The following is a 26,757-nucleotide window of genomic DNA, read 5'->3' on the forward strand; positions in this document are numbered from 1 at the left end:
CACTGGACATTCAGCAGAGACCCACCGACTTTGACACCAACACTGAGCACTGACTGTTGATTCCGCTTTTCGCACCAGTGGGCGCTCTAACAAAGGCAATGGCAGTTCTGCCGCGCTGGATGTTTTCGTTGACTGATGAAGTTTGCGGATGACTGCGGCAGCTCGAGATTCCATGCTTATTATGACGAGTGGAGAAGAAAGTGCTCTCAGTTTTGGACTTGAAAACAAGAAGGCATTCACCTCCCCTATCTTTTAGTGTAGGTGAACATTCTTTTCCCGTTGTCAGTCGCTCTCAGCTGTTATAAAGATTTTATATCGTTCAGAACGAAATCGTGGTTAATAGATGTGTAATGTGTGCAAGTACTGGTTCCGTCAGTGCATTGTGACCAAACTTTAGCTTCAAGTCCTGGATAAGGAAACAAAAACTGGTTGCACTACAATCCCCAAAGTGCATTGCGATCGTTCGTGGCGTTGTCTCCCAAAGTGGGAATGCGCAAAGCTGTGTCGTTATAGAGAAGATTTTTCTCTCTCTCACACACACACACACACACACACACACACAAACAAAGTGTCTACTGCTTCATCATCCTTTAAACTTTTTCTGATACTGTATACTGTATATAATTTTTAATATAATAACGTAAAAATGTATTCTATTGCGATTTTCCCGTTACTGACTACATTTCCCAGGTGTTAAACTTCCGTCTTTGCTTCACGTGACACGTATTCATTTTTTTTTTTTTTTGCTGCTGGTGCAGAAAAACTGAAGTGGGGAACTGATTTACTGAACCAGAAGGGCTACCTGTCACGCGGAAGTAGAAGCAGACGCATAACTAGGACAACGTTATAACAACTGAAGGAGAAGTTTTCCATTGTTTGGCCACCGACAGAAAGCCACTCATCTACGGATCACTTAAAAGCAGCTAAGCACAGGTAGCGTACCCTGAGGACAAAGACGGTTACTTCTGTCAGTTTGAGCGGGTGGGCGGGCGTCCGAACGGGCGTTTTGATTTCTTATTATTTTTCGAATCTGTCTTGTTTGATTGTCTGTGTGAAGAATCAGAAAATAGTTTATATCAGTTATCCAAACAAAAGCGGGTTAAGCTGAAAGGAAATTTTTCACTGGAAGGGAGTGTACCATATCTTCGGCATATATAACTATTAAGTATCCAGGCTAGCCGTGATGGGTCCCAGAGCCGTGTGTCCCTTATCACTGCAGGTGACATGGAAACTCACATTAGGCTGGTGGCACACAGTCCTGCCATGGTAGGTCCTGCCTTAGTATTTCACAAAAGATGCGAGCAATGTGCGGACTGGAGGCACTGGGCGCATTTAGCGGGGCACCGAGCTGATGCTTTGAGAATACCACCTAGGTGTACGAAAGCCAGGGGGCTTTTTAACTGCTCCCTACGCTGTGGTCATTACCCCAGGCCTTAAAGTTACGAGGTCATGCCGACTTCACTGCCTTTCCCGTGAAAAACTGAGCATTTAGAATGTCTGAATACCTCCGACTGTGTCCTCTCGAGGTATCCTCCTGGTGATTTCATATCATATCTGAGTTATGGTAGACTTAGTGGCTGAATATGATGTCTAGGAACATGGAATATTAATATGAAAATATTGAATTATAATGTAATTAGTGCCCCCTTTGTACTGCATAAACGTAGACCATTCAAAGTAGATAAAGACCTTATGCTGTCCTTTTATCCAGTCCAACCTTCTGTTCAGATCCGCACCCTACTTTAATGGTTTAACACATCGAAAATGAAAATGAATTCAACAGCTCACCTGGCAGGCAGGCAGGCAGGCGTGGTAAGTGAGCGTCGGAGTGCAGTCTCCTACATCTTACAATGAGTACCGTCAGGGAGGACAGGCACTTTAAAGTCCTACACAATCTCCTCCAGAAAGTCTTTTCTCTCCAGTTCTTTTTACAAAGGACATCAAAAGTAGTAAATTTTAGAGATGTCATTACAGAAATTTGCGGTGAATGTGTCTAATGACCTTAGCACACATTTTTTACTGCAATTTTCAGTTACAGATTTAATATAAATAATATTAATCCGTACATAATCTACCGTGACTTGCAATTGTATAGTGAGACATACTCAGCAACTTAGTGCAACCAGTCTGTCACTCATCCCAACAATATGAAGCCAGTGTGCAGGGCCTGAGCATTAGGAGTGCAAAACTGGCAGCCCAAATGAAGTAAGTATTAAGTTCCTTTGAATCTTATTTTCCTGCGTTTTCCAGTGTCTCAGAGCAGATCATCAGCCTGGTTCTGAATATTTAGAGGAGCTTTATGAACAGAGTGACAGTGACTTAGTCCCCACTGACACAGACACATTTTAAAACTGAAACAGCGTTTTCGATTAATGAAAACAAATCTTTTTGAAAACACTCCTTAAAGTGTATAAGTTTAGTGATTCTCGCATGGCAGATTGGATGGGGAGCTTTTGAAAACAGCTGACATGGATGTGATAGTCACGTGCTGAGGCGCTGATTCCAGTTTCACTTTGTGAGCTCATTCTTAATGTGGGGAGAGGCCTTTCCTAACTTCAACTGATACCGTGCCTTGAACACTTGAATGTTTTGCCGTATTTATTTTAAATCTCCGTGGTTTTGGCTACCATTGGTAAATTATGCAGTTGTACTTTGTCATCCTTCTGGACTAGGAAGTCTAGTTTGATGTTTTTTGAGGTGCTGTTTGTTTCCCTTGTGCGTTTGGCATTTTGCCCAAACTGTAATTCACAGCTCCTCTGTAAAGAAACATTATAATACAACACAAAGCCATCTAGCAGAAATGGCAAAATGCTTTTACTCGACAGACTGTACATGCCTAGAAGGAATGTTTGACATTGCAGTGTGGATAACAAGTACTTAGAAAACACCACTGTGGATGAAAAACCTCTAAAATAAAAGCAGCATTTGGAAATGTCAAAGTTAGCGTTCATGTAGACTTGACAAGACTTTCAGACCATTGTGTCTTCAGAGGAGTCCTGTTGATTTTAATTTGAAGACGAGTGGATTCATTGAGTTAATGTGCTCCAGACTGAGGAAGGCTGGCAGTGCCATATGGTAGAGGGCTTCGGTGATGCAAATCCCTTAACGTTTTCTTACAGTCTGTGCATTACCTTTGTTCCTGATTTCTGTAGACCTTCAGGTGTTTTATGGGCATTTATGGCTATACTTTATCTCTAGTTATACATGTTGTCTTTATTTCTGCCCCTCTTATTAAAGACTAAATATTACATGTCTGAACCTTCCCCTTTAAACTCTTTTTGTTTTATTATACAGGCTAAAATTCGTACGTATCTTCCTTTGCCATGGCCACCACCCAAGATGTGAGGCTGCGAGTTTTCTCTCTCAATTGCTGGTAAGTCGGCCCCCCTCCTTTATATACTGCATTGAATGAGACTGATGAAATATATACGCACAGGTTTATTAAAGCAGACTCGATGACGGTGAGCCCGATGTGTAGGCTGGTTCACCATTTAATCTCATCTTTATGTACTTCTGTTAGAGGTTAATCCTACTCAGCCATGGACTTCTGACTCTGCAGAATGACCACAGGAACACTGCGGTTAAACAAAGGCCTGAATCACAAGCAAAGATTCACTTTTAATCCTATTAATTCTATAAATTGCTTTTTAAAGTGCTGGTTCCGAGTGCTTCTGCACACAATATGGTAGCAATACAGTATGTGACAGTAGAACATTTACATACACAAACACAATATGGCAGCAATACAGTATGTGACAGTAGAACATTTACATACACAAACACAATATGGCAGCAATACAGTATGTGACAGTAGAACATTTACATACACAAACTCATAAATCAAGATGAACAAACATTAAAACAGATGCTGGCCTTATTCTTGGACCATTTTTTAATTATATTTGCATGCGAGTGACAGTCCTAATAAAACCTCACACTGGATTCATAAATGCTGCATTGAACTTGAGTTTTATCATAGCTGGCCAGCAAGTTCACGTTATTACTCAAATAACAGAAATCCATGGCCATCAACTCCTAGTTTATTTTCCATACATGGATGTGGTGATTAGGGATATAAGGTTGGGGAAAATATCCATCCATCCATCCATTATCCAAACCCGCTATATCCTAACTACAGAGTCACAAGGGTCTGCTGGAGCCAATCCCAGCCAACACAGTGCGCAAGGCAGGAAACAAACCCCGGGCAGGGTGCCAGCCCACCACAGTGGGGAAAATATCCCAAGAGAAAATGAAAACGCTTTATGGATTTTTGAGTTAGTGGTTATTTTAGCCGAAGGAAAAGAAAGAAAAAGCAGCAAATGAACCAAATTAAAAGTTTGGAAGGAGGTAACAGGTGGCATTAATTCAGCATCATACAAATGGTGTCATTTGAAATCAAATTAAAAAAAAAAAAAAAAACTTAACTGCACATGAAATGAGCCCCACAAGAAGCAACATACGGCCATGTAGGAATTAAAACTTTTTGTTAAAGACCTGCGTATCTTTACTAATCAGATCGTTTTTAAACTTTAAGCTGCTGAATGCCAACTAGCAACCTTCCCTGAAGTGAGTCTGGCAGCCATCAGCATTAGCTTATGCGATAGTGTCGGTAATGTAGGGTAGATAGCAGCCCTCATATATACAATATGCAAGAGAGAAGGAAAAAAAGAATATGGACGGGCACCCATGCACTGGCTTTATCACCTTTCCTTCCTTGTCAAAGTGTATGCGGTTTGTGCTTCACATCCTGACAGTTGTGAAATGTCTGCTCCTCACGTGTCTGTGGGCTGCAGCACAAGGCTCCTGGGCCTGTCGTAACTACCACTTTGCTGAGTGCACATTTCTCACCACTGTTCTTTTCTCAAGACAGGTTGTGTGAATTGTTTGCTTCAACTTGAAATAAATCTGTCACTTTCACTCGTCAAAGTTGAGAGGGTGGGCTCTAGCACATACTGTGTTTTGATTGGTGAATACTGCCATTACTTGTGTTGCATAATCCACATGTCAGGACTGGAGAACCCTGGGGATTCTTTAGATAGATAGATACTTTATTAATCCCAAGGGGAAATTCACATACTCCAGCAGCAGCATACTGATACAAAAAACAATATTAAATTAAAGAGTGATAACAATGCAGGTATAACAGACAGACAATAACTTTGTATAATGTTAACGCTTACCCCCCCGGGTGGAATTGAAGAGTCACATAGTGTGGGGGAGGAACGATCTCCTCAGTCTGTCAGTGGAGCAGAACAGTCATCCAGCTGCACTCCCAGGTATTTATAGGTCTGCACCCTCTGCACACAGTCACCTCTGATGATCACGGGGTCCATGAGGGGTCTGGGCCTCCTAAAATTCACCACTAACTCCTTGGTTTTGCTGGTGTTCAGGTGTAGGTGGTTTGAGTTGCACCATTTAACAAAGTCCTCGATTAGGTTCCTATACTCCTCCTCCTACCCACTCCTGATGCAGCCCACGATAGCAGTGTCGTCAGAGAACTTTAGCAACAGTCTATAAAACTACAAGGGTGACTTGATCTGCTTGGAGCCCTTCGGTAACGCCCAAGTTTGAGGTATATTCTCCTGATAATATTTTTACTATGCTTTTCTTTAGTTTTTAATCTTTAGTTGTACACGTCATTGTGCAGTTTGGTGTGTTGATATGCCATGAAGCACAATGTTAGCCAAATAATAAGCTCTTACTGGGCTCGATTCCTGACCAATGAATGAGGGGTTAGGCAGATCTTCAATTCATGTAGTCTGTTGCATTTGTGCACATTCCACTTCTGTTCATAAAAGCATTTTCTGGATGTGGTTTATTTAATTTATGTATTTATTTTAGTAAAAATATGTGTATTTTGGAGCTTGTGAGTATATGACTGAATGACTTCACATGAGGATTATGCCACTCAAGTAACATGAGATACTCTAGTGATCTTTAGGTTCAGTCCTGGGGGACCCCCATGGCGACAAGCTTTGTTCCAACCAATTTCACAATCAGTGTGTCATTCTTACTTTTAAGCCATCTCATTGTTTAGTTATCCGGCCTAGAAATATTTTGAAGAAATTCGTAAATATTTGTAATCTTTGCCGTAACTTGAAATGATTATTTCTTTGGCATTTCTTTTTAGTTTACTTCCTTCTTTGCATCCAGATGCTCATAATTAGAACTGAACAGGGCAGACACGGGTGCAAACAACATTGAAAGCTAAAGCAGAGCAGCTACTTCGCTGCCATTTTCACTTTTGTGTTCATTAAGAAATATTTAATATAAATGAGCCGACAAGTGAATGGGGGCATTGAAGTCACTGCTGTCCTTTAACATTCAGTGTTGTCAGCATTTGAAGGGTGCAAACTATGCAAAGAAGGCTTATTCCAAAAAGAAAATGGAAACAGAAGCTTAAGTAGTTTAAGTTTGAGCAAGAATACAAAAATATTTCAGAAGTTCTTAGAAAAAGAAAATAAAAAAGATGAACCCGCTAAACAATGAGATCAATTAAAGGTAAGGATGATGCGCTGCATTGTGAAATTGATTGGAAGAAAAACCCACAGCTGCAGGGTTCCCAGGACTTTACTTGAATCCCCTGCTGTCACCAATTGCAGTTGTGATTCTCTGATTTTGTGTGATGTTCTGTTAGGTCAGTTCATGCTTTTGTGATTTTTCTCCATTAAAACAACTCAAAACCTAACAAAATAATAAATACTAGTGTCACATATTGCATGGCCTACATGTGCCAGCCACCCTTAGTACATGTTCTTGTACATTCGCTTCGCTCACCAACCCCCGTGCATGACCTATGCGCTAGTCATTTCCCAGATTTGTGACAAATTGTGCTGTGCTTTTGGATAAACATGAATATCATCTCTATCTTTGATATTTCCATCTTTAGAAACTATTATTGCTGACAGTTCGTCACATGTTGGTTTATTATATATGCAAGCGTGATCTTTCAGATTCATATAGAAATTCAAGAAACCTTCCTTGTCCGTGATTTTCAGATAAATTTCGTGTAAAGTGCAATACTTTTGGACATATGGATTTGTATCCATTATTGGCTGTAGAATTTCTAATATGCCGGATCGTTTAACTCTTTCAATTCTCTGTAACATTGCTTCTCCGTGATTATAAATATGAACATGACCAAATTGTGGTTTCTTTGAAATTAAACTTGTAGTATCTTTTAATTGTTGCGGGACCACAGATTCTCATAGCGTATGGTCCTGAATCGTGTAAATCTACGTTTTGAGCATTGAATGATGCGAACAGATTATTGTAGATTCGTATGTTTTGCCTATAGTGTTTGTGGATTTCACTTTCACCAAATAACAAATCTTTTATTTCTCGTGGAAACGCCTCTTCATTGGGAAGAAAAACACTACTTTTCCCTGATGCCAACACGAATTAGATAATCTACAAGTCTCTGACTTAAACTTTAAAGCCGACCAATATCTAAATACTTCTGTCATATCACCTATGTCCATATATCCAATCTCTTTTCGCTGTTCCGTTATTTCACAGAGTAATAATTTCCATTTGTTTTCGCTAATGTGATCTTCACTATCATTTTTTTGAGACTTTCATATTTTAGTACTTTCATAATCTCTAACCTGCTCTGCATGTGTATCGCGCCAACGTTTTTCAACCTCTTTATGACGTTCGTCTTCTACTCTTTGTCTTTTATTTCCGCCCCAGCTCAGACCTGTTAGGTCTTCAGTTCATCTCTTGGCACAAAGTCTCGTCTCGTGGGACTTGAAATTATCTCTCTGAAACAGTCTCGTCTCGTCCCAAGATTTTTTTATATAATAGAGAGAAATACTTTGTGTCAATAGCAATAAATACAGTGGAACCTCGGTTTGTGAGTAACTTGGTTTACGAGTGTTTTGCAAGACGAGCTAAAATTTTTAATAAATTTTGACTTGATAAATGAGCGAGGTCTTGCAATACGAGTAGTATGTATACGTTTTGTCTGCTGAGCGTCATGTGATCACAACTGAGCTGATGGTTCTTCTCTTTCGCTGCAGGATTGTGGGCAATCATCTCCTATTCTCCATCTGAGTCGGCGTGCCTCATTCATATAGTCAACATCTGTACGAGCGTATACTGTTTACTACAGCATTGTGACTGTGTGTGTGCGCGGGTGTACTGTGATGTGCGAGTCCCCATCTTGCATCCCAAAACAGGAAGCTGAGTCTCAGTAGTTTTGCAAAACCAGCTTTATTCAGCTTGAAACAGCAACAGCGCGGTTATTTATTGTAGCGGGATCTGCCACTCTCCTATACACAGACACAGCAGTCAGGCAGGGTCGTGGCCAAGTAGTACTGTGCCCTGCGCATTTATAATGTTCCTTGTTCCTTGTATCACCAATCGATGGTAGGCGCATATAGCATGTCCATGATCTTTTCGGATTCAATTTTATGACGAACTGCTGCAGCGCTGGGAGACTGCGATTGCTTTGGGATGCTTTTCCGCGTGTTGTCCTGTTGGGTGGAATCCCACAAGAGTGTAGAAACTCACTCACACCAGCCAAATTCTTTTCAAAGGTAAAGTGCAGGTTAATTTGTTTTATGTATTTTTACTTTATATTTTGTATTACTCATTTTTATATGAATAGTTTTGGGTTGTGGAACGAATTATCTGAGTTTCCATTATTTCTTATGGGGAAATTCACTTTGATATACGAGTGCTTTGGACTACGAGCACGTTTCCGGAACGAATTATACTCGCAAACCGCGGTTCCACTGTATTAGTAATAGTCCAGGCTTCCTGCCACCCCATTATTCCTTAAACTCCTTTTCACTCTGTCATTTACAGAGGTGTCAGACAGTGTCAGCGTCTTTAATTCTATATATATATATATATATATATATATATATATATATATATATATATATATATATATATATATATACACAAGGAGGCTCCGCCCCCTGCTCGCTTCGCTCGCCTACCCCCGGCGTTGGGTATCCTGAAATACATTGTTTATATATCCGTCAGTTGAGCTCGTTCGTTGTGAACCTGTGCCTGCTTTGCTTCCGCAGTTTCAGACGCGCGTTTACTTCACTCTGCAGTGGTGCCACTCACAATATGGCGGTGACGCTTGTACCTTCACTCCGCAGTAGTGCCACTCACAATATGGCGGTGAAGCCTGCGCCTTCCGTACTTTATGGACCCGTGGGGCCTCCGTAGCCTCTTCCGTTTGAATCTGGGCTGCAGCGCAGAGTCCTCTTATTTGTGTGGCTGTGTCGGTAGTCGTTAGCCATGGACGCGTTGTTGCTTCATTACTCATTCACGTCAGTTGAGCTCTTTCGTTTTTGTGCCGTGACACCTTCGTGTGCGGTGGATAAGACTTCGCGTGCGGTTTATGAGACGCGCGCTGTACGCGCCTGTGCAGTACGTCTCATGGTCCCGTCGCCGTGTCCCTGCGTCCATGCCATCCGGTTTACCATTCTCGGTTAGTAATATGGATATATATATATATTTATCTCAGGTGAATTTGCTTCAGCTTACTGTGACGTCTCAGTTAGCAGCGTGGGTTCAGAAAAGAGAAGGATGGTTCTGATTTCTTTCAGCCATTTAGCTAAGTCATTGTGTGTGTCTGCCCTTTTTGTTTTTGTTTGTTGTTGTCTGATTGGTGACTTTTTCATTTGCAGCAGTAATGTCATGTGTTTTCTGAATATATGAAAGTAGCCATTCTTAAACCTCCTGCTCCCTTTTCTGTATTTGCCTACTTAATATTTTATCATTGGTGGTTTGTAAGCTGACTTTTCATTTGCATAGGATGGTGTTGTTTGTAATTTTTTATTATTTGTATAATTGAAATATGTAAACAATAAGTAGTCACACCATAACATTGAGACATTTTGTACAAAAACCCGTGTTCATTTGCAGACCGGATTTGTGTGTGTACCTTGATCATGACTCACTAGGATGTAAAACAAGTTAGAGGAAGAATGACGGGAAAAACCAGTAATGCATGAGCTGAGAGCTTTTACACACAAACAATCTAAAGCTGCAGTCAGTGGGCACTGCTGACATGCAGCTTTTGTGTCTTTTGATTATGTGACCTGTGCAGGGTTGAGTAGAAAATACATTTGAGCCAGTGATGTGTACTGCACTCGCTGTATCTTTAGAAGGTAGGTATAAAACATTTGTTTGAAATCCTTGGAAGTCTTAAACTGGCACACCTTTGGAGAAGTGGTGGAGTTCTCCAAATCTGTCATAAGGGAGAATGAAACAGTCCTGAACCCCTGGGTGCAGCATTAGCAGCCCTCTGCTTGGCTGTTCATATCCACTGATACTGTCTTTATTCTGGCTTTACTGCTTGAGTGGTCCAGTTTGTGATTTGCTCCATTTACATCGATCTTTCTTGTGTCACTTTATTTTTTATTATGTTTTCCTTTTAGATGAAAAGTGAATGAAAGCTGTGTTAGTATGTGCATTTTTGCCACCATGTATGTGATCCCAGCTCCCTGCTGGCAGATAGCAGAAGGCGCTCAGCCATTTTTGGAAGTCTCTGTCACTTCTCCCAAATCTAATGCTTGTTCTGTGGTTCCAGGGGTGTCCGCTATCTCAGCCAGCACTGTACGCCACGCTACCAGATGATCGCTGACTTGCTTAAAGAGGAAGACTTTGATCTCATACTGCTGCAAGAGGTAATATAAACTGAATTATATCTTTAACAGGTTAAAGACGCAAAGCCAATTAGAGTTACACACCTCAAGCTTGTATGACTATTCGTACAGTACACATGCAATAAAATTACTGGGGGAAAGTTGACAGTCTAGTGGTCTGAGAGGATGTGACCCAGGCCGGCCCTGACTGACACAAACTTGAATTCTTAAGCACAAAAGGGTGAGATACAAATACTATACAAATTACTAACAATTGTTTGCAATGTATTGAACATTTATATACTCTTCTGGACACTTGTGGGGACCGATACACAGAACAAAAATGAATCAATTTTTAATTTTAAACAACACACTTTACAGAACACAAAGCAGGCAAAGATACAATTCACATTAACCAAAATCTTGGCACATTGAGCCATTTAAAAATGACACCAGTAGATCCAGCTGGGATCAGGACTTGCCTCAGTGGAGCCGTTCACATTCCCTGCTGGTGGCCCCTGCGCACCCTGTGCCAGCTTTCACATTTCGGGAGCTGTGCATGGGCTAGTAGTAGTGTTTTCACACAGATGTAGGACCCCTACGATTGTCTACACTTTGAAGAATGCCTTTACTTTTCTTTGTGGTGATCCTACTGCTCCTTGGCTGGGGAGAAGGTTCGGCTTATCTCTTGATAATATGCAAGCACAATGCCACACCTTGCTATCCCAAGAAGTAATGCCTCCCTTTGGGTGTATATGAATATCCAGTGCCGCTTTGCACAAGGACTTTTTTCCTCAAATATTTGCATGCCCAGGATTGGGTTATGGCCCCTAGTTGATATCCCAACTGAGCCCAATCCTGGATGGCTACCCTTACTTGACCAGAGACGCACTTAATATGGAGGACACTGCTGGCAGCCCTACTGGACTAAGGACAATTATTATTAGAGGTCAGTCTTTGCTCTCTCCCACTCTCCTGTTCAAGGCCTTCTCCTCTGTGGACCTTCATTCAACTGCTACATGAAAATTGTCTCTCCCCTTCAGCTAATATAAACCGTGTTCTTTTCGAAGTAAGGCATATCAGTTTATTCTCAATAAATCCATTTGTCATATTTCATTCTATCTATAATGTATCAAACAAGGAAGCTCTGGCATCTTGCTGGACATGCTGTGGAGAGATTTGTTGACACTGCCCTGTGAAATCCTACTGCATCATAATTACCTGGGGCCATACAACTTGTCCAGGAGGAATATTTAAGTTTGAATCAGAACTGTTTGCAGTAAAATTCTGCCGGGGTCATTCCAGATCTGATTTTGTTTTGTTTCCGTTCCAGCTGAAGGTTAAAGTCTCAGCCACCCTTGAAGAGAGAACTGCAGTAACTGAGGCTTGAGAAAGCACTGGGATAGATAACACGGCTCTTAGTGCTATCTGCTTGGTTCTGCTTTTGTGGTGGCCGTGCCTTCTTAGCACATGGGAGTCTCCCCAATACCTGGAATAATGTCAAATAAAACACAATTATAAAAAGTGACGTGTTTATTAGGTGCAACTTTCAAAATACTAAGACAAATGAGCAGAATCTTACTTCCCCTCTGAATGTCCCCCATTTTTGCCTCTGGCTTCTTCTTCCTTCTGCCAGTGAGCCTTTGTCCTACCTTTCCTAATTCCTAAAATCAATAGGACCTCTAGTCTGAGCTGACTTTACATTCCTTCCAAAGGTTATGTCTGGAGCAGATTAGCTATTTTTGGTTAAATCGATGATGAACTAAATCTCTCTTTGGTGTCCTGCTGTGTCCCTGTGCAGTCGAGCCATTAGGAACATCTACAGTCAACTTTTAGCTTTGCTTGTCTCAAAAAATGTATCCTGGTTTCTTTTCTCCCATTTGGGGACCTTGTGCTTTAATCAAACAGGCCTGTTAGTAAGTGCTGGCTTAGCTGCACTAATCTGTGCCTCTGATTTGTGTTTTCCTAGGTTTACAGTGAAAAGGACTATCTGTTCCTGAAAAGGGCCCTGTCACACTGCAATCCACATTCCCACTATTTCAAAAGGTAAGTGGGCAAGGAAAGCGTTGACATCATCATCATCTTAATTTGAACTGCTGGTACAATGGAAAGACCCCAATAGCATATTTTGGACTTAAACGTGAATACGATAAGAATGAATACATTGTGCTGTACGGTGTCAGTGCTGGCTAGCCGCTGTTTGCAGGTTGTACTGTTCAATCAACCTAAGGGGTCAAATGTTGCTTGAATTAAGATAATCAGGCTGTAATATAATGTGGTACCATTGTGGTGTCTGTCCACACTCCAAATGATGCAAAGGAGGACAAAAATATCAAAAATGGTTTGTTTATTGTAAATCAAGCACATAAAGGAGGAAAGAATAATGAGAGAAATCAAAATACAACTAATCACAAAGAGAAAAGAATTTGGCTGCTACTCTTTATGGATTCTTCTGCTATAAAGTCAGTAGGACATTGTTCTGGTATGTTCTCAAGCAGTCAGGTGGTCTTGCCCTCCCTATGTAGGTGATTTCTTGCCTGTAAATTGGCAGCGTTGTTTCTCACTTCATGAAGAGCAACCCCATTGCTGCCACTGAGCACTAGAAACCTTATGCCAGCCCTACTTAGCTACGCTCTTCCTCCAAATGGAGCTCTCCATCCCTCTTCCTCGCCCTTTTGATACATCCTGTGGTTTTCTTCATTTGTTTTATACACATGAAGAGATTTCTCATGACTGGAACAGTCAATATTGTTCATTATTGAAGGTGGAGGTTTAATTTTTATGTAATAGTCATTTGCAGTATTTGTATTTACTTTTAAAGATAGAATTTCATTGTCCTTGGTTACATTTTACAAACTACTGTTGTATTCATTTATGGGTCCTTTTGTATGAAGAAAAGTACAATATCATGGACACATCTTCCACCTGTACACATCTACTTATCCCGTGTGATCTTTGTGTAATGTATTTTTGTACAAGTTGGACCAATGAACACCTTGACAATTCTGATAGGATCTCTTGGGTTGCACTACAGGATTTATTGTTAGTTGTTTTTTTATTTTTTTGATAAATTAGATTAGTTTACTCCATTTACTGTACTGTTCAATGTTTAATGTACAAAAAATTAAAAGTTTTGACTCAATCAAAGGAAAAATGTTCATGAGAGACTTGGGCATTCGAACAACAAACAAAAAATTAAACCCAATAAAGAAAATTGTGGTTTTGACATGTGCTTCAGTTTATGATTTTGATTCAGGTTTTATCCTAGTAGCATGATGAAAGTTTAGAAACTACTCCTGTGTACCACCAGAATCAGTGGATTTTGGCAAGAGGAGCATTTTCAGAATTAGGTGACGTTACAACAGGTGACCCTGCTGTTTTTAATAGAAGTACATAATCTGGATAGGAGTATAAATGTCAAGATAGCTAAGTTTGCAGATGATACTAAACTGGGAGGAAGGGCAGATAATGTCGAATCAGCCTAATCGTTACTGGAGGATTTGGATGACATACAGGCTTGGGCAGAATTGTGCCAGATGGAATTTAATTTAAGTAAATGTAAGATATTACATATAGGAAGTAGAAATGTTAGATTTGAATACACAATGGGAGGTGTAAAGCCTGAAAGCACACCACATGAAAAGGATCTAGGAGTCATAGTGGGCTCATCACTCTCTACATCCAGATACTGCGCAGAAACAATAAGGAAAGTTAATAGGGTGTTAGGTGGTAGTACTCCAGATGTGTCTTCACTAGTGAGTTCTGGGTACAGTGTTTGGTCTCCATCCATCTCTCTCTCTCTCTCTCTCTCTCTCTCTCTCTCTCTCTCTCTCTCTCTCTCTCTCTCTCTCTCTCTCTCTCTCTCTCTCTCTCTCTCTCTCTCTCTCTCTCTCTCTCTCTCTCTCTATATATATATATATATATATATATATATATATATATATATATATATATATATATATATATATAAAATTCAACGTCTGTCTGTCTGTACGTCTGTCCGCTTTTCACAAGAGAAATACCTGATTTAGATCGGCTTTTTTTCTATAATTTGGTTGAACATTCCTGTTGATTTTGCGACTTCTCTCATTGTGCTAAGCATCATAATTCGCTTGCTGTACCAATTTATTTGCGCGAATCTGAGAGACACACAGTTGGCCAAGGGGTTTGGGGGGGGGGGGGGGGGGGGGGGGGTGTCTTCGGCCTCCTCAATCACGTGCCAGCCTCAGGGTGTACCTTACCTCCACTTAGCTAGCGAACAAGGGAACTACTTAATGTTTTTTTTTCTATAATTTGCTTGAACATTCTGTTTGATTTTGCAACTTCTGTCATCGCACTAAGAATCATAGTTTGCTTGCAGAAGCAAAATATTCACGCTAATCCGAGATGGAGGCTGCGGGCCGAGGGGAGGAGGAAGCCTGACGTCAGGAGTGGGGAGCCAGGCGGGGCTGAACAGAATTGAGGACAGGAGATGAACGCAGTCAAATACAGAGAGGCCTTGAAGCCAGCCTGCTCCAGAGTGCACGCAATCTCAGACTGGAGCAACAGTTCACCTTTCATTATGACAAAGAATCAAAGCATATAGCCAGGACAACTCTGGAATGGTTTTGGGTCAAGTCTCTGACCCTCCTTGAAGAGACGCAGCCAAAGCCCAGACTTAAACCTCACAGAACATTTGTGGAGAGACCTAAAGATGGCACTTTAAAGATGCTTCCCAACCAATCTAATAGAACTGGAGGAGATCTGCCTGAAAGAATGGGATAAACTGCCCAGAACCAGGTGTGCAAAGTTTGTAGAGACTTACACAAGAAGGCTGAAAGGTGTAATTGCTGCCTAAGGGACTTCTACAAATTAATTAGGAGTTTGAATGCTTATGTGAATTAGAGATTCCACTTTTTGATTTTTAATAAATTTGCAAACCCTTTTGCAAATCTCATTAAAATGAAACACAATGAAATATGAAGAAAGTGAAGTAGTCAAAAGCTCAAATTGCTTTATAAGAAGTTAAGAAAAAATTCCAAGAACATAGCAACACATTTGAAAACTTGTTAAGGGATCCATGGACACATGAAATAAATTGCTAAGTAGTGAGGTAGAGACATTTGTTCCCTGGAACATCCCATTGGTCCTATTGAACGCCTTAAGCATGGAGTGTAAAACTCATTTCAGAGCTATGAATCCTGAAAGAATTGTTAAGATTATGTTTGCTGTTTTATCAGTGATGATGTCAGTGGTTTTAAATTTCCTGCCATCAGCAGAGGGTCCTATGGGGGATTAGAAACTTTTTTTTTTAAATCACCTGCCAAGTCAGCTAATTTTGGTCAATGTGTGTGAGGTGAGATGTGTGTGGACCACAGAACAATCATGCTGACAGACGGTAGCAGTCACCCGAACAGCTAGTTAAATAGCCGTTGTTTGATAAAGCTGGATATAACCTTACTGAAGCTTGAAGAGAAGTTAGCTTAAGAGACACCTTTGGAACTAGGCTAAGATTGCAATTAAAACTTTTTTATTTATTTAATTAATTTGCTCTCAGTGCATTTACAAAACAAAATCACATTTATTGCTCAAGTAATGAACTGCCTCTGAAAGTTGACCTTTGTGTTACCACATTTTTCAATAATTGACAATTATTAATAAAACTAAATCAACATTAGTTCACATCTGGCCTTTCTTGCTTGGACCCCATTAGTAAATCATTTGCCTTTTACAAATCCCCCAATTAGATGGCATGATGTTGCAACGGTTAGACGTGGATTGGACCCCTGAGACAGTTATGTTTTGTTTTACTTTCATGTCCCATTGATAAGCATTTTAAATTAACTGGCTTTGTGGGAGTGTAAGAGTGATTGTGTGAGATGGACTGGCACCCCATCCAGGGTTTGCACCTTACTTTGGACCAGCCTCTGTCTTGTCCCTCTGCATTGTGTGTCCACAGCCAATCAATTCTTCTTTGTAAACGTCTTAAGTAAGATGATCAGCTGACTTTATTGTGTGCTTCTGTTCCGCCATCTATTAACTAGAAAGTCAGATAAATCATTGGTATTTAATTTGTGCCAGATCTCACTGGGGCTCAGCTGGATTACCTCTGCAAGACCCCAAAATCTTCAAATGTGTTTATTTTTTTATAATGTTTTAATGCACAGTGTACAATGCATAATTATCGTTAGGTCAATGTAGCTTAAAAAAAAAGAATGATTGTGGCGCAGCAAATGTGGATGGAGGTGGAGAGATGACAGGAACAGGAGTGAGGCAGTGGGGATGAAGATGCATCAGATAAGGTTGATTGCGGACACCAGAACATTTTAAGACTGTAAGGTATTCAAGTTAAATACTATTTTATGTGTGTGAATTTACATACTGATTTCATGTACTAATAAGGTCGTTGACGTAATTCAATGTCATCAGTGCTGCGCTCTGGTGCTAAAATTGCCATTTCCAGCACACTCCCATTCCGACCCTGGACAGGCACTATAAGCTCTATTAATATTACGATTTATGAATTACAGTAAGTACTGCATGTCATATTTCAAGGGAGAGCAGTGCTTGACACAGCCATTCTTCACCACCTTGGTCTACTGTTGCACCCCTCTACTTCTGCAGATAACCAATGACCTTGAGCCACTGAGAATGTGTTGCTCTCTGTGGAGCTCATTATACGTAGTCTTGGGATTTGAGTTTTGCATTGTACATGTGATACAGAATCACTAGTGATGATCAGATACTCCTGGTTACCACATTTTATTTTGCATAATTTGCCCAAATTGAGAGCAGCCAGTCCAACATCGATGTGTTATTACAGTATGTGCAGACGTCCTCTTAACCACACTTATCTTTGTCACATCTAATCCAGGATGAGCAGAGAATGTGTTCCCTCTCTTGGTGTGCGACTCTAATCTCTATTTAGTTTTCTTTCTTTGCAGTGGTGTCATAGGAAGTGGACTAGCTCTTTTCTCCAAACATAAGCTACTCGATGTCTTTCTCTACCGCTATTCTGTCAATGGATTCCCCTACAAGGTGAGCAAATATGTCTGCTGCAGCAATTATCTTAAGTAGTGGCCTTTAGATATTTGCTGCCTTGTCTCAGTGTGTTCATAATTAATCCGTAACTGTTTGACCAAATCCTAACCTGTGGCCTAACGTCCTCTCTGCCCCCTGGCCATCAAGCTTCTGTCATCTAACATAGATGGTACAAGTCAAGGAAGTTGCCAGTGTTCTGTTTTTTGACTAATGATTAGAATGGAGGTGCTTCATCTTTTACCCTCCTACCTGCTCTTCGAACGTCTCCATCAAATACCCCCAGTAGATGATGCCATCTTTTAATTATTATTACACCCTGACTACCAGCAGTCCTAGGTCAGCATTGACCATTTGGCTACATATCAACCTCAGTGGTATATTGACCTCTTTTTCTGTATGTATCTGGAACTCGCTTTACTTCTACATTGCAGGCTTTCCACGGAGACTGGTATGCAGGCAAAGCAGTTGGAATGGTAGTTGTCAACATTGGTGGAATGATAGCACATGTTTATATCACACACGTAAGTATTCGAAGTACTCGGGTGTAGGTATATGCTGGACTTTTAGAGATGTGAGGATGTCTGTAGAAGTATGTATTTCTAACAAGTGGGGCGGCTTAGGGCCGCAAGCTAATTTTTTGTGTCTGTGGCAGCTACATGCAGAGTACAGTCGAGAGAAGGATGCCTACCTTCCACACCGGGTGGCACAGACCTGGGAGTTGGTGCAGTTTGTACGGTAAGACTGTCTGCATGTTCATCTAGATTAGTGGGTAAGACAAGATCATTGCGTCAGTGGAGCTGCCCGGACTTAACTGTTCAGGTGACTGCTGCCATCCTAATAACTTGAGTTCAGTTGTCATCAAGCAGAAGCCTGCATCGCAGTGAAGAGCAGCTGACTTCAGCAGCTCCCAAATGATGACACTTGATTTAGCAAACACATTTTTTTGCTGCAGGAAGCCAATTGCCTGACCTCTGAGTCCAGATAGCAGGAATCAGCACAAGACCTTTGATTGTTGTGCACCCTCACTCTAAAGTCAGATGGTGTTGTTAATGAGTTAGCGTCCTTTCTCCCTCAGCATTCTGACCATCCCTTTGTTATGTCTCTTGTTTTAGCCTAACCTCTGCTGCTGCTGACCTTGTCATATTAGGAGGTGATCTGAACATGCACCCAAGTGACCTTGGAATCCGATTGCTCCGAGGCTACACAGGCCTTGTGGATTGCTATCATGCTACTCAGAATTTCCAGGTATCTTCAGATAATTGAGCCATTAGTTTCATGGAGGGTGTTCTGGTAATGCAGGGAATGTCACTCATTAATTTTTTCAGTTCAAACTTAATCGTGAACTAAGGACAAGATGCACGATTCACAAACTGAACCCACATTGTGTCTCACAATTCTCATTCACCTATGTAACATGTGTTCTAATTTTAATTTTTGACTTATATTGTCATGCTTTGTGCTTTCAAACAGCACAGTGTATGAATTATCAGTATGTTTAGTCAGAGGAGACCCCTGCTCTTTTTTTTTTTTTTTTTTTTTTAACTGCTGTTGAATTAATTCACTTAAGTATTTCAAAACAATCGAATCGGTGAAGTTAATCATAATTGTCATCACTAGTCAGTGTCTGGTAGCTGCTACACTTCACTCCTTCTCTTCAGGATATGATATCAAGCATCCAGACAATGTAAACCTTCTGCTAACTAGAGAAGTGTACACAGGCACGTTTAAAATAAGTCTGGTCAGCCTGAATTACTTCAGTTTTGTTACTTAAGGAATGAATAATGAGCTAATGATTAATTATAAATTAAATTAATTTAAATTTCAGATTTAATTTGATTTCAGATTTAATTGAATTTAATTAATTTAATTTAATTAAATTATTTTCATTTAATTAATTTAAATTTAAATTCATTTAAATTAATTATAAATAAGCTAATGATTAATTTTCTTTTCATTTTAGTAATCCACTCCAAGGTGGGGTTCTTACACGTTAGGGTGCATAGCAGCCCCGAATGAAATATATTAAGACTTTGTCATCCAATGACAACACTTTTTCTTCTGTTCAAATGACAGTGGAGGAGGAGTGTCACAGTTTTTTTGTTTTCCATGACAATGACTTTTAATTTGGATGTGACTAAAGCATTTATGTTTCTATGGCCACTGTGTTAATACATATCAAGTAAAAAGTCTGAAGCTACCCAATTATTTTTTAAAATGCCTAATACCAGGTTATTCTCACCAGTACTATTTTGCATTAGACCAATGGCTGTAACCATGCTAATATGATGTAGACATAAACTGAGACCATTTGATGCCTATTTTGAGCAAGGCCCAGCTACAGACGTTGTTTCCATTGAGCCTGAATACACTGAAGAACTTCCTCTTCAGATGGTCCATACTCTGGAAACGTCCTTGGAGGTTAAATCTGAGACGTAGGCTGCCACTCGCTCTTTCGGGCTGGCTGCTTACCACTAGAACCACTGTGCATTTTTTCAGTACTTGAACTGTCAATGCTGTGCTAACTGGCGCCTGAATTCTTTTGTTCTCTTTAATGGCTGTCCTCATACTGGCCAAGGGCTGCTCACACTTGCCACAGAGATACTCCAAATGGTTTAATGCAAAATGACATTGTTTGGATCAATTGGACATTAAGCATCTTAACAATATTTGGATGAGTTTCTGTTTTATTTGGAGTGCCTGTCCTTAATAGTTGAAGTATATTTTAAGGACACAACTGTTCACTGTCTCTTTTTCTGACTGACTGTCATCATCTGTGCACTTTATGATTGAGGTGAGCCTGTCAGTAGTGTTTTAGCACCACATTAACATGAGCTTTATGTGAGGCTTCCATTGCAGTGAGCACCTTATGCCTGGGAGGATACTGAAGTATAATCAATTATTGAAGTGTATGTTTAATGAAACAAGTAGCTTTTACTGTTATACAGACAAAGAGATAAGTGCTATTTACATACTATTTTATATCATAGATTGGTTTGAAGTTTAAATTGTGAGTACTGTAGCTGCTTGAAAAGAACATTTTTAGCTGGGACTGTGGAGATTTTTAATTATACAGCCAGTTCATATTACAGGTGGAATCCCATTGTAACGAAATTCATGAAACCATAAAAATATTTCATCCATCCATCCATCCATTTTCCAACCTGCTGAATCCGAACACAGGGTCACGGGGGATCTGCTGGAGCCAATCCCAGCCAACACAGGGCACAAGGCAGGAACCAATCCTGGGCAGGGTGCCAACCCACCGCAGAAAATATTTCATTATAATATAAATTTCATTATAGCGTATACTGTATACTGGGGTCATCAGCAATTCACCCTTTCTAATGACAGCGGTGTAAAGACCGCCCTGTAGCTACATCTTACCGCGTAACATTCTTGTTTTTTGACAATACCTGTGTATTTAAAAAAAAAAAAAAAAAAAAGGCGCTTCTTAAATTTTATTTGACAATGAGATGAGTTAGATGTAACTTTTTTTTTTTCTTTATCAGAATACAGGTATGAATACAGAATGAAAATGAGACATTAGATATAACTTTTTTTTTTAAAGAAATACAAATATGCTTCTAATTTTGTTTTGTTCACGTTCTAACGCCCGATCTTTAATTTTGTCTTCAGTTTTTTTATGATCCTGCAAATTGTTGACAGTTTTGAAAGTGTAAGATTCTCATTGCTTTTGCCCTGTCATTTTTCTCCATTCTGGAATCAGCTTTTTCCAGGATTGTTAATTTTTCTTTCAGCATAAACTCATGCCATTTCTCACATTTTTTTTTTTTTTGTGTTCATGAAACTTGAACAGTACAGTATCCACACACGACACAACTACCCACACGAACACTCGGTGGAGCAGTGACTTCGAATTCGCTACGTGTGTGATGTCTCGCCTACACTCTCGCCGAGCCTTGTCAAGACTGCCCAAAATGGGAAATTTCGCAACACACTGTGACTTTCTTTTGGTCTAACAAGAAAGAGACCGCCTGCTGCAAGTTTTCCTGGACTTGAAAGTGTAGGCACGGCATTAAGTATTTTTAGCATTGCATTATTGTCTTCTACGGTAATTTTTGGTTGAATAAACATTTGTTATACTGAAATTTTCATTTCGTTAAAATGAAATCCATTTAACATGATGTTGTATGAATGTTTATCTGGGCCAACAAAAAGCATTTGTTTTAATAACCGGGTTTGACTGGCATATAGCGGTGATTCTCAGTCACTGGGTTGTGAGTTGCCATCTTTGGATTGCATGCACATAAAAAACAGCCATTGGAGTGACTGACTTGCTCACATTATAACACACCAACGACGTTCTACCAAAGGGTTCTTCAGCACTGTCTGATATTTTATCCCAATTTCTAATTATGCTCATGTCACCAATTAGTTTTATTTGATTTCCTCTTTCAATTCGTGATCATTTCACAAAGGGGATCTACTCCCCTCCCCCTAACTCTTTGATTTTATTCGGTGTCCTGTTACAAGGGGGGACCACCCGCACTCCACCACTAATGCTCTTCGATTTATTTTATTTCCCCTTTCAAACAACATTTATTTGTATACGGGGGAAACAAATTCCCCAGGCCACCGTTGGATCGCTGCAAGTGAGAAACCCTAATGGAGTTGTCAGTGAAAATTAATCCGGAATACTGTGTTCTAAGGCCTTAAGGTTTGTGGAACAATGCTATATAGACGTCTAATAACAAACAGCATCAAAAATAAAATTTCATAATTTGAGGACCTCACAAATGTACTGTTTATTTATATAAATAGAAAATGCACAATTAACCTATGTAAATCACGCTTTACGGAAGGTTCCAGTTTTATTGCTAAAGCTGTTCGATTTTTTTCCTTGAAGAATTGGCATTCTCTCTTAACTAATATGTCATATGCGGTTATGACATTCAGTCCTGGAGACCCCCATAGCTGTAGGTTTTAATTCAAACCAACTTCATAATCAGTGTATTATTTGTGTTTTTATTTGCCCTAAGCTGTCCTCGTTACAAAAATTTTTTTTTTTTTTTTTTTTTTTTTAATAGAAATTCTGATATTTTTGCTGAAACTTGAAATACAATTGTGGGTATGAAGTAACTGCTTACCTTAAGCATTTAATGTTATTTGTACCCATGTCTGCCTTGCTCATTCCTAATCATCAGTATTTTGGTACCGTTTAGGCAGCAAATTATACAGAGAGAGAGTAAATGAATTTAAGGTATGGAAAAGAATGCAACTGTTTATCAATTTCTTAGAAATATTTCTACCACAAAAAACTAAACAATGAAATAATTTAAAAATAATGGCATGCTGACTGTGACCTTGCTTGGAGTAAAAACTGCAGCCATCCGAGTCTCTGGACCTGAACTTGAAAACCACTGACCTGTAGCGTGTTATCTGTAAACGGAGTCCTTGTTATCTCGGAGTAGCTCATCTGCATGTGTATACAAAGCAAGTGGCGCTCAGACCCCACTGCTGGTGCCCACCTAATAACACAGCCTTTTATTTTCACAAACTCCTTCTATCTGGAGATGACTGTAGATGTGACATAATGGGGTTCCTCATACTGGGATTCTGCTGTCTTAGAGAAGTGGCAGAGTTGGGCACTTCTATTTCTGAGGCTTGAACTTTTAGACATTTTCTTCTAGTGCTCTCCACTTGCTTCTGGCAGTAACCTTGTCGTCTTCATCTCTTGTTCTCTGCAGTCCCCTCGCATGTCACTGCTGGTGTGCACACAGTTTCCCTGAGCCTGTAAATGGGTTTCAGGTTTGCAGTTTCCTTAAGTTCTCCAGTATTGATGGCGAGGTGTGTGAAAGGCCAACACTCCTAGTAGACACTGCTGAGTGATAATTGTTAAAGTTGTATTTAAATGTGAAGTTACCGACCCCACTCTGGAATCACAACACCCTGAATAAGAAGCCGTGGTCCTTAAGTGGCCCCCAACTGCTCACAAGTGAATTGTGAAGAGTGAGTCTGCATGCATTGCTGTTGTAGACCATTACATTCCTCTGATTTATGGTTGCCCCTCTTTTCCTGTTGCAGGGTTGCCCCGATGGTGCCACATACATTCCTCAGAACCCTTTCACCAGCAAGAGCGAACTGGAGACTTTCCCAAATGGGATTCGCATCGACTACATTTTATTTAAGGTGAGCTATCATTAAACATAATATGACCACTCAGAGTAGAGGTCAGAGTTACATGGTAGAAGTTCATCCAGAAAAATATTGATCTGACTTCTGGAATACTGTTCTTGAGGGCAGGCAGAGGGTTCAGAACTGGAAATAATGTGCCAAGGAGGTTCGATATCATTAGAGACCAGCAGTAACAGGCACTGAAAGTACAGAGATGCACTGGCTTATGCCAGTCAGTGTCTCTGTGGATTATTCTGTATATGTTTGTCCTGTATCTGGGAATTTTATTGTTCCCCTGTATGCCAATTTCTTCCCATATCCCAAAGTTTTTCTTGTTAATTAAATCAGAATGTGGGTGACGGTTGGCCCCATCATGAACTTGGTTCCTAACTTGTGCCCAGTGCTGTCTCCCAACAGCCTTAAATCACATTAATCAGGTAGAGCATGTCCCTTTGTTATGACAGGCCGGACGTGTGCTGTTCACCAGGATGTTTGATTTGATGTAGTTTGGGGTTTAGAGGACACCATTGACAAATTAGAATTAAGGAAGTTCTGATTCAGACCACAGACTAGCACAGTAAAGCTTGAGCACCCCTGGTCCTTTTCATTGTTTTAGACCCTCTCTCATGTCAACTATCCCAGTGTTCAAGTGCATGTTGGAGCTGTTTGTACCATAGTGACCGCTATGGGGTGTTTGACAAAACGAGATGCTGATTATCATTTCCTTGAGTTTATGCATTCTGCCTTGTTTATTGGTCTGTGGTACCTCTACCATTCTGGGCTGCAGTTTGTTTTCCCTTCTATGATTTCTGAGAAGACCTTCATCAGAATTCAGGTCCTGTTGTGTAGGTCAAGTGAATAGCTGTTTCATCTTGAGCTTTGGACCTTGTGACCTATCCAGGGCCATACTGGGCTCTCTGGAACTTGTGTTTCCTGTCTTAGGTTTGTCCTGGTGCTTGCACTTCAAGTGCTTTCCTTAAGTGTGCAGAGGACAGACCACCACAGCAATGCAAGCCCCCTTCTGGAGGTCCTCTCTGTCTCCCCATGCTGGTACAGTGCAATGAGACAGATTGAGCTGTGGCAGCCAGTCTTGATGGCCCTTTCACAGGCAGATGTCCACTATTGTCAGCACAGAGAAACATGCAAGTGATGGTAGCTGCGCTCCTCGAGGTTGTTGGAGATGAAGGTCACCTCTACTGCAAGCAGCTCACAATATTTAAAAATTCTGGGGAGATACCGAGTGAAGTGAGGGCATTGACAGTTCTGGCATAAGGACGTGAGAAGCAAGGTCTCTAGGCAGGCTGCATTCTGGGTAAATTGCTTTTGCTATGTGTCATTGTGAGACGGACAGTTTCTTTGTGATGTCATGTCTGACATATTTTAGTTTCTCATGCTATCCATCCTGTTTTATTGCAGGGTTCTGCCACGCTTGCAGCTAAGTGTGACTCTTTCTCAACAACTATGGGCCATGTACCCGGACAGCCATTTCCTTATTCAGACCATGAGGCATTGTCAGTCATGCTGCTGGCACAGAGACAACAGAAGAAGCAAGAGGAGGAGGAGGAGGAGGAGGCCATGGCGAGCTCAGGTGCTGGCCCATTTTGTTCTCCCGCTTGTGTTCTTTTGCAAGTCAAAGCTTCTAAAGGTTCTTTTCTTTTCTTCTCTCAGAGCTGCTTGCCAACCTCATCGACACCGTGAATGAGGCCCGTACAGAGGTGAAGGTGGGCCTGCACCACATGGAGGGAATGCGGCACACGGCCATGCGAATGGGAATCATGGGTCTGGCCCTCCTCCTGCTGGAGATGCTCATTGCCCTCGTGCCTTGGCTGGCTGTCAGTACAGAGCAGGGCTTTCCTCGGGCCACCTTTTACCTGCTAGGCTCACTCTCCCTTGTGACACTGGTGCTCACAGGCGTCCTCTACATATTCTACTCCACTCAGGTGAAGGCGTTGCACAGCACGGAGGAGCAGATGAGGCTGGCAGTCCTTCGACTTCAGGAGCAAGTGACAAGTCGTGGTCCCCATTCCAGGTAGTATGGTGGAACCTTGAATTTGGTGACAGTGGCTCATGAGGGCTGCACAGTGCATCTGCAATCTCCTTCATTTCAATTTTCACATTTCTTGAAAAATGAAAGTGATACTAGAAACAGGCACTGTGACACAGGTTCAGACAAGTCCCCATCTCTGCCATCACCTTGGCTCTCTTTGAAAGGTGATATATGCAATGCCCTCCGTGCAGTACAGCTCTCCGTTGTTTTTATTTTTGGTTTTGGTTTTTTTTTTACATATGAAGGCCAAGTCAGACTTTCCAACATTTCTCAAAGAAGCTCATGGGTTTGCAACATGCAGTGGGCCTTTATCTTTAGAAAAGAGTTCAAAAAGAAATGGCCTGCTGCTCCGCATTCTTTTAAAATGGCAGCTGTAGTGGATCTGCTGTGACTGGACGTTAAAATCCATTTTTGAATTCCGATGATCAGACAGCCATCTTTAGACTCTGTCCGTTTAAAAGAAGAAAAATCAAATCAGCTGCCTGGCTCTCATTATGCTCCAATGTGTTTACTGTGCAGAGTGGCATACACTGAACTTTTTTCCAGCATGGCCCAACAATTCTGAGGGCAGACTCAGACAGATGGCAAGCATTGTGCTTTCAACACCGCAGTGCTTTGCTCTTCAACTAAACTCTTTGCTTTGCATTTTGCCCTCCATGTTGGCACGGGAATACCTGACCTCCACGGCCACTTTTTAAATTTCTGCTTCTTTCAGTCCGATGTACAGGTCGTCTGTATTGTAAAGTATATACTGCCTTTCACCATGAATGCCCCTGTTAATACCATTATAAATGAGAGGTGTGTGCGCTTTCACCCAGACATGCAGCTCAAGATGCAAGTCTCCGCTGCCATTATGTGAGGATTTTCCAATGGAGTGACGTCAGAACACTGGAGAACTCTACTCAGGGGACAGCCAGCCAGGAAATCCAGTAGGGTGCAAGGCAG

The 26,757-nt window shown here is 40.9% G+C and overlaps 1 protein-coding gene across 1 annotated transcript; it reads left to right on the forward strand.

Annotated features, from left to right (window-relative positions):
• The first annotated feature begins 740 nt into the window (after window positions 1–740).
• Window positions 741–26,307, forward strand: smpd2a (sphingomyelin phosphodiesterase 2a). Its single transcript, XM_028796963.2, has 11 exons — window positions 741–933; window positions 3,295–3,373; window positions 10,556–10,652; window positions 12,580–12,656; window positions 17,534–17,627; window positions 18,062–18,151; window positions 18,283–18,365; window positions 18,743–18,875; window positions 23,676–23,780; window positions 25,182–25,353; window positions 25,434–26,307. Exons 2-11 carry the CDS (start codon window positions 3,324–3,326, stop codon window positions 25,796–25,798), a joined length of 1,266 nt encoding a protein of 421 aa, XP_028652796.2. The 5' UTR covers window positions 741–933; window positions 3,295–3,323; the 3' UTR covers window positions 25,799–26,307.
• The last annotated feature ends 450 nt before the right edge of the window (window positions 26,308–26,757 follow it).

The sequence above is a fragment of the Erpetoichthys calabaricus genome, chromosome 3 (assembly GCF_900747795.2).
Source record: "Erpetoichthys calabaricus chromosome 3, fErpCal1.3, whole genome shotgun sequence".
Lineage (NCBI taxonomy): Eukaryota > Metazoa > Chordata > Cladistia > Polypteriformes > Polypteridae > Erpetoichthys > Erpetoichthys calabaricus.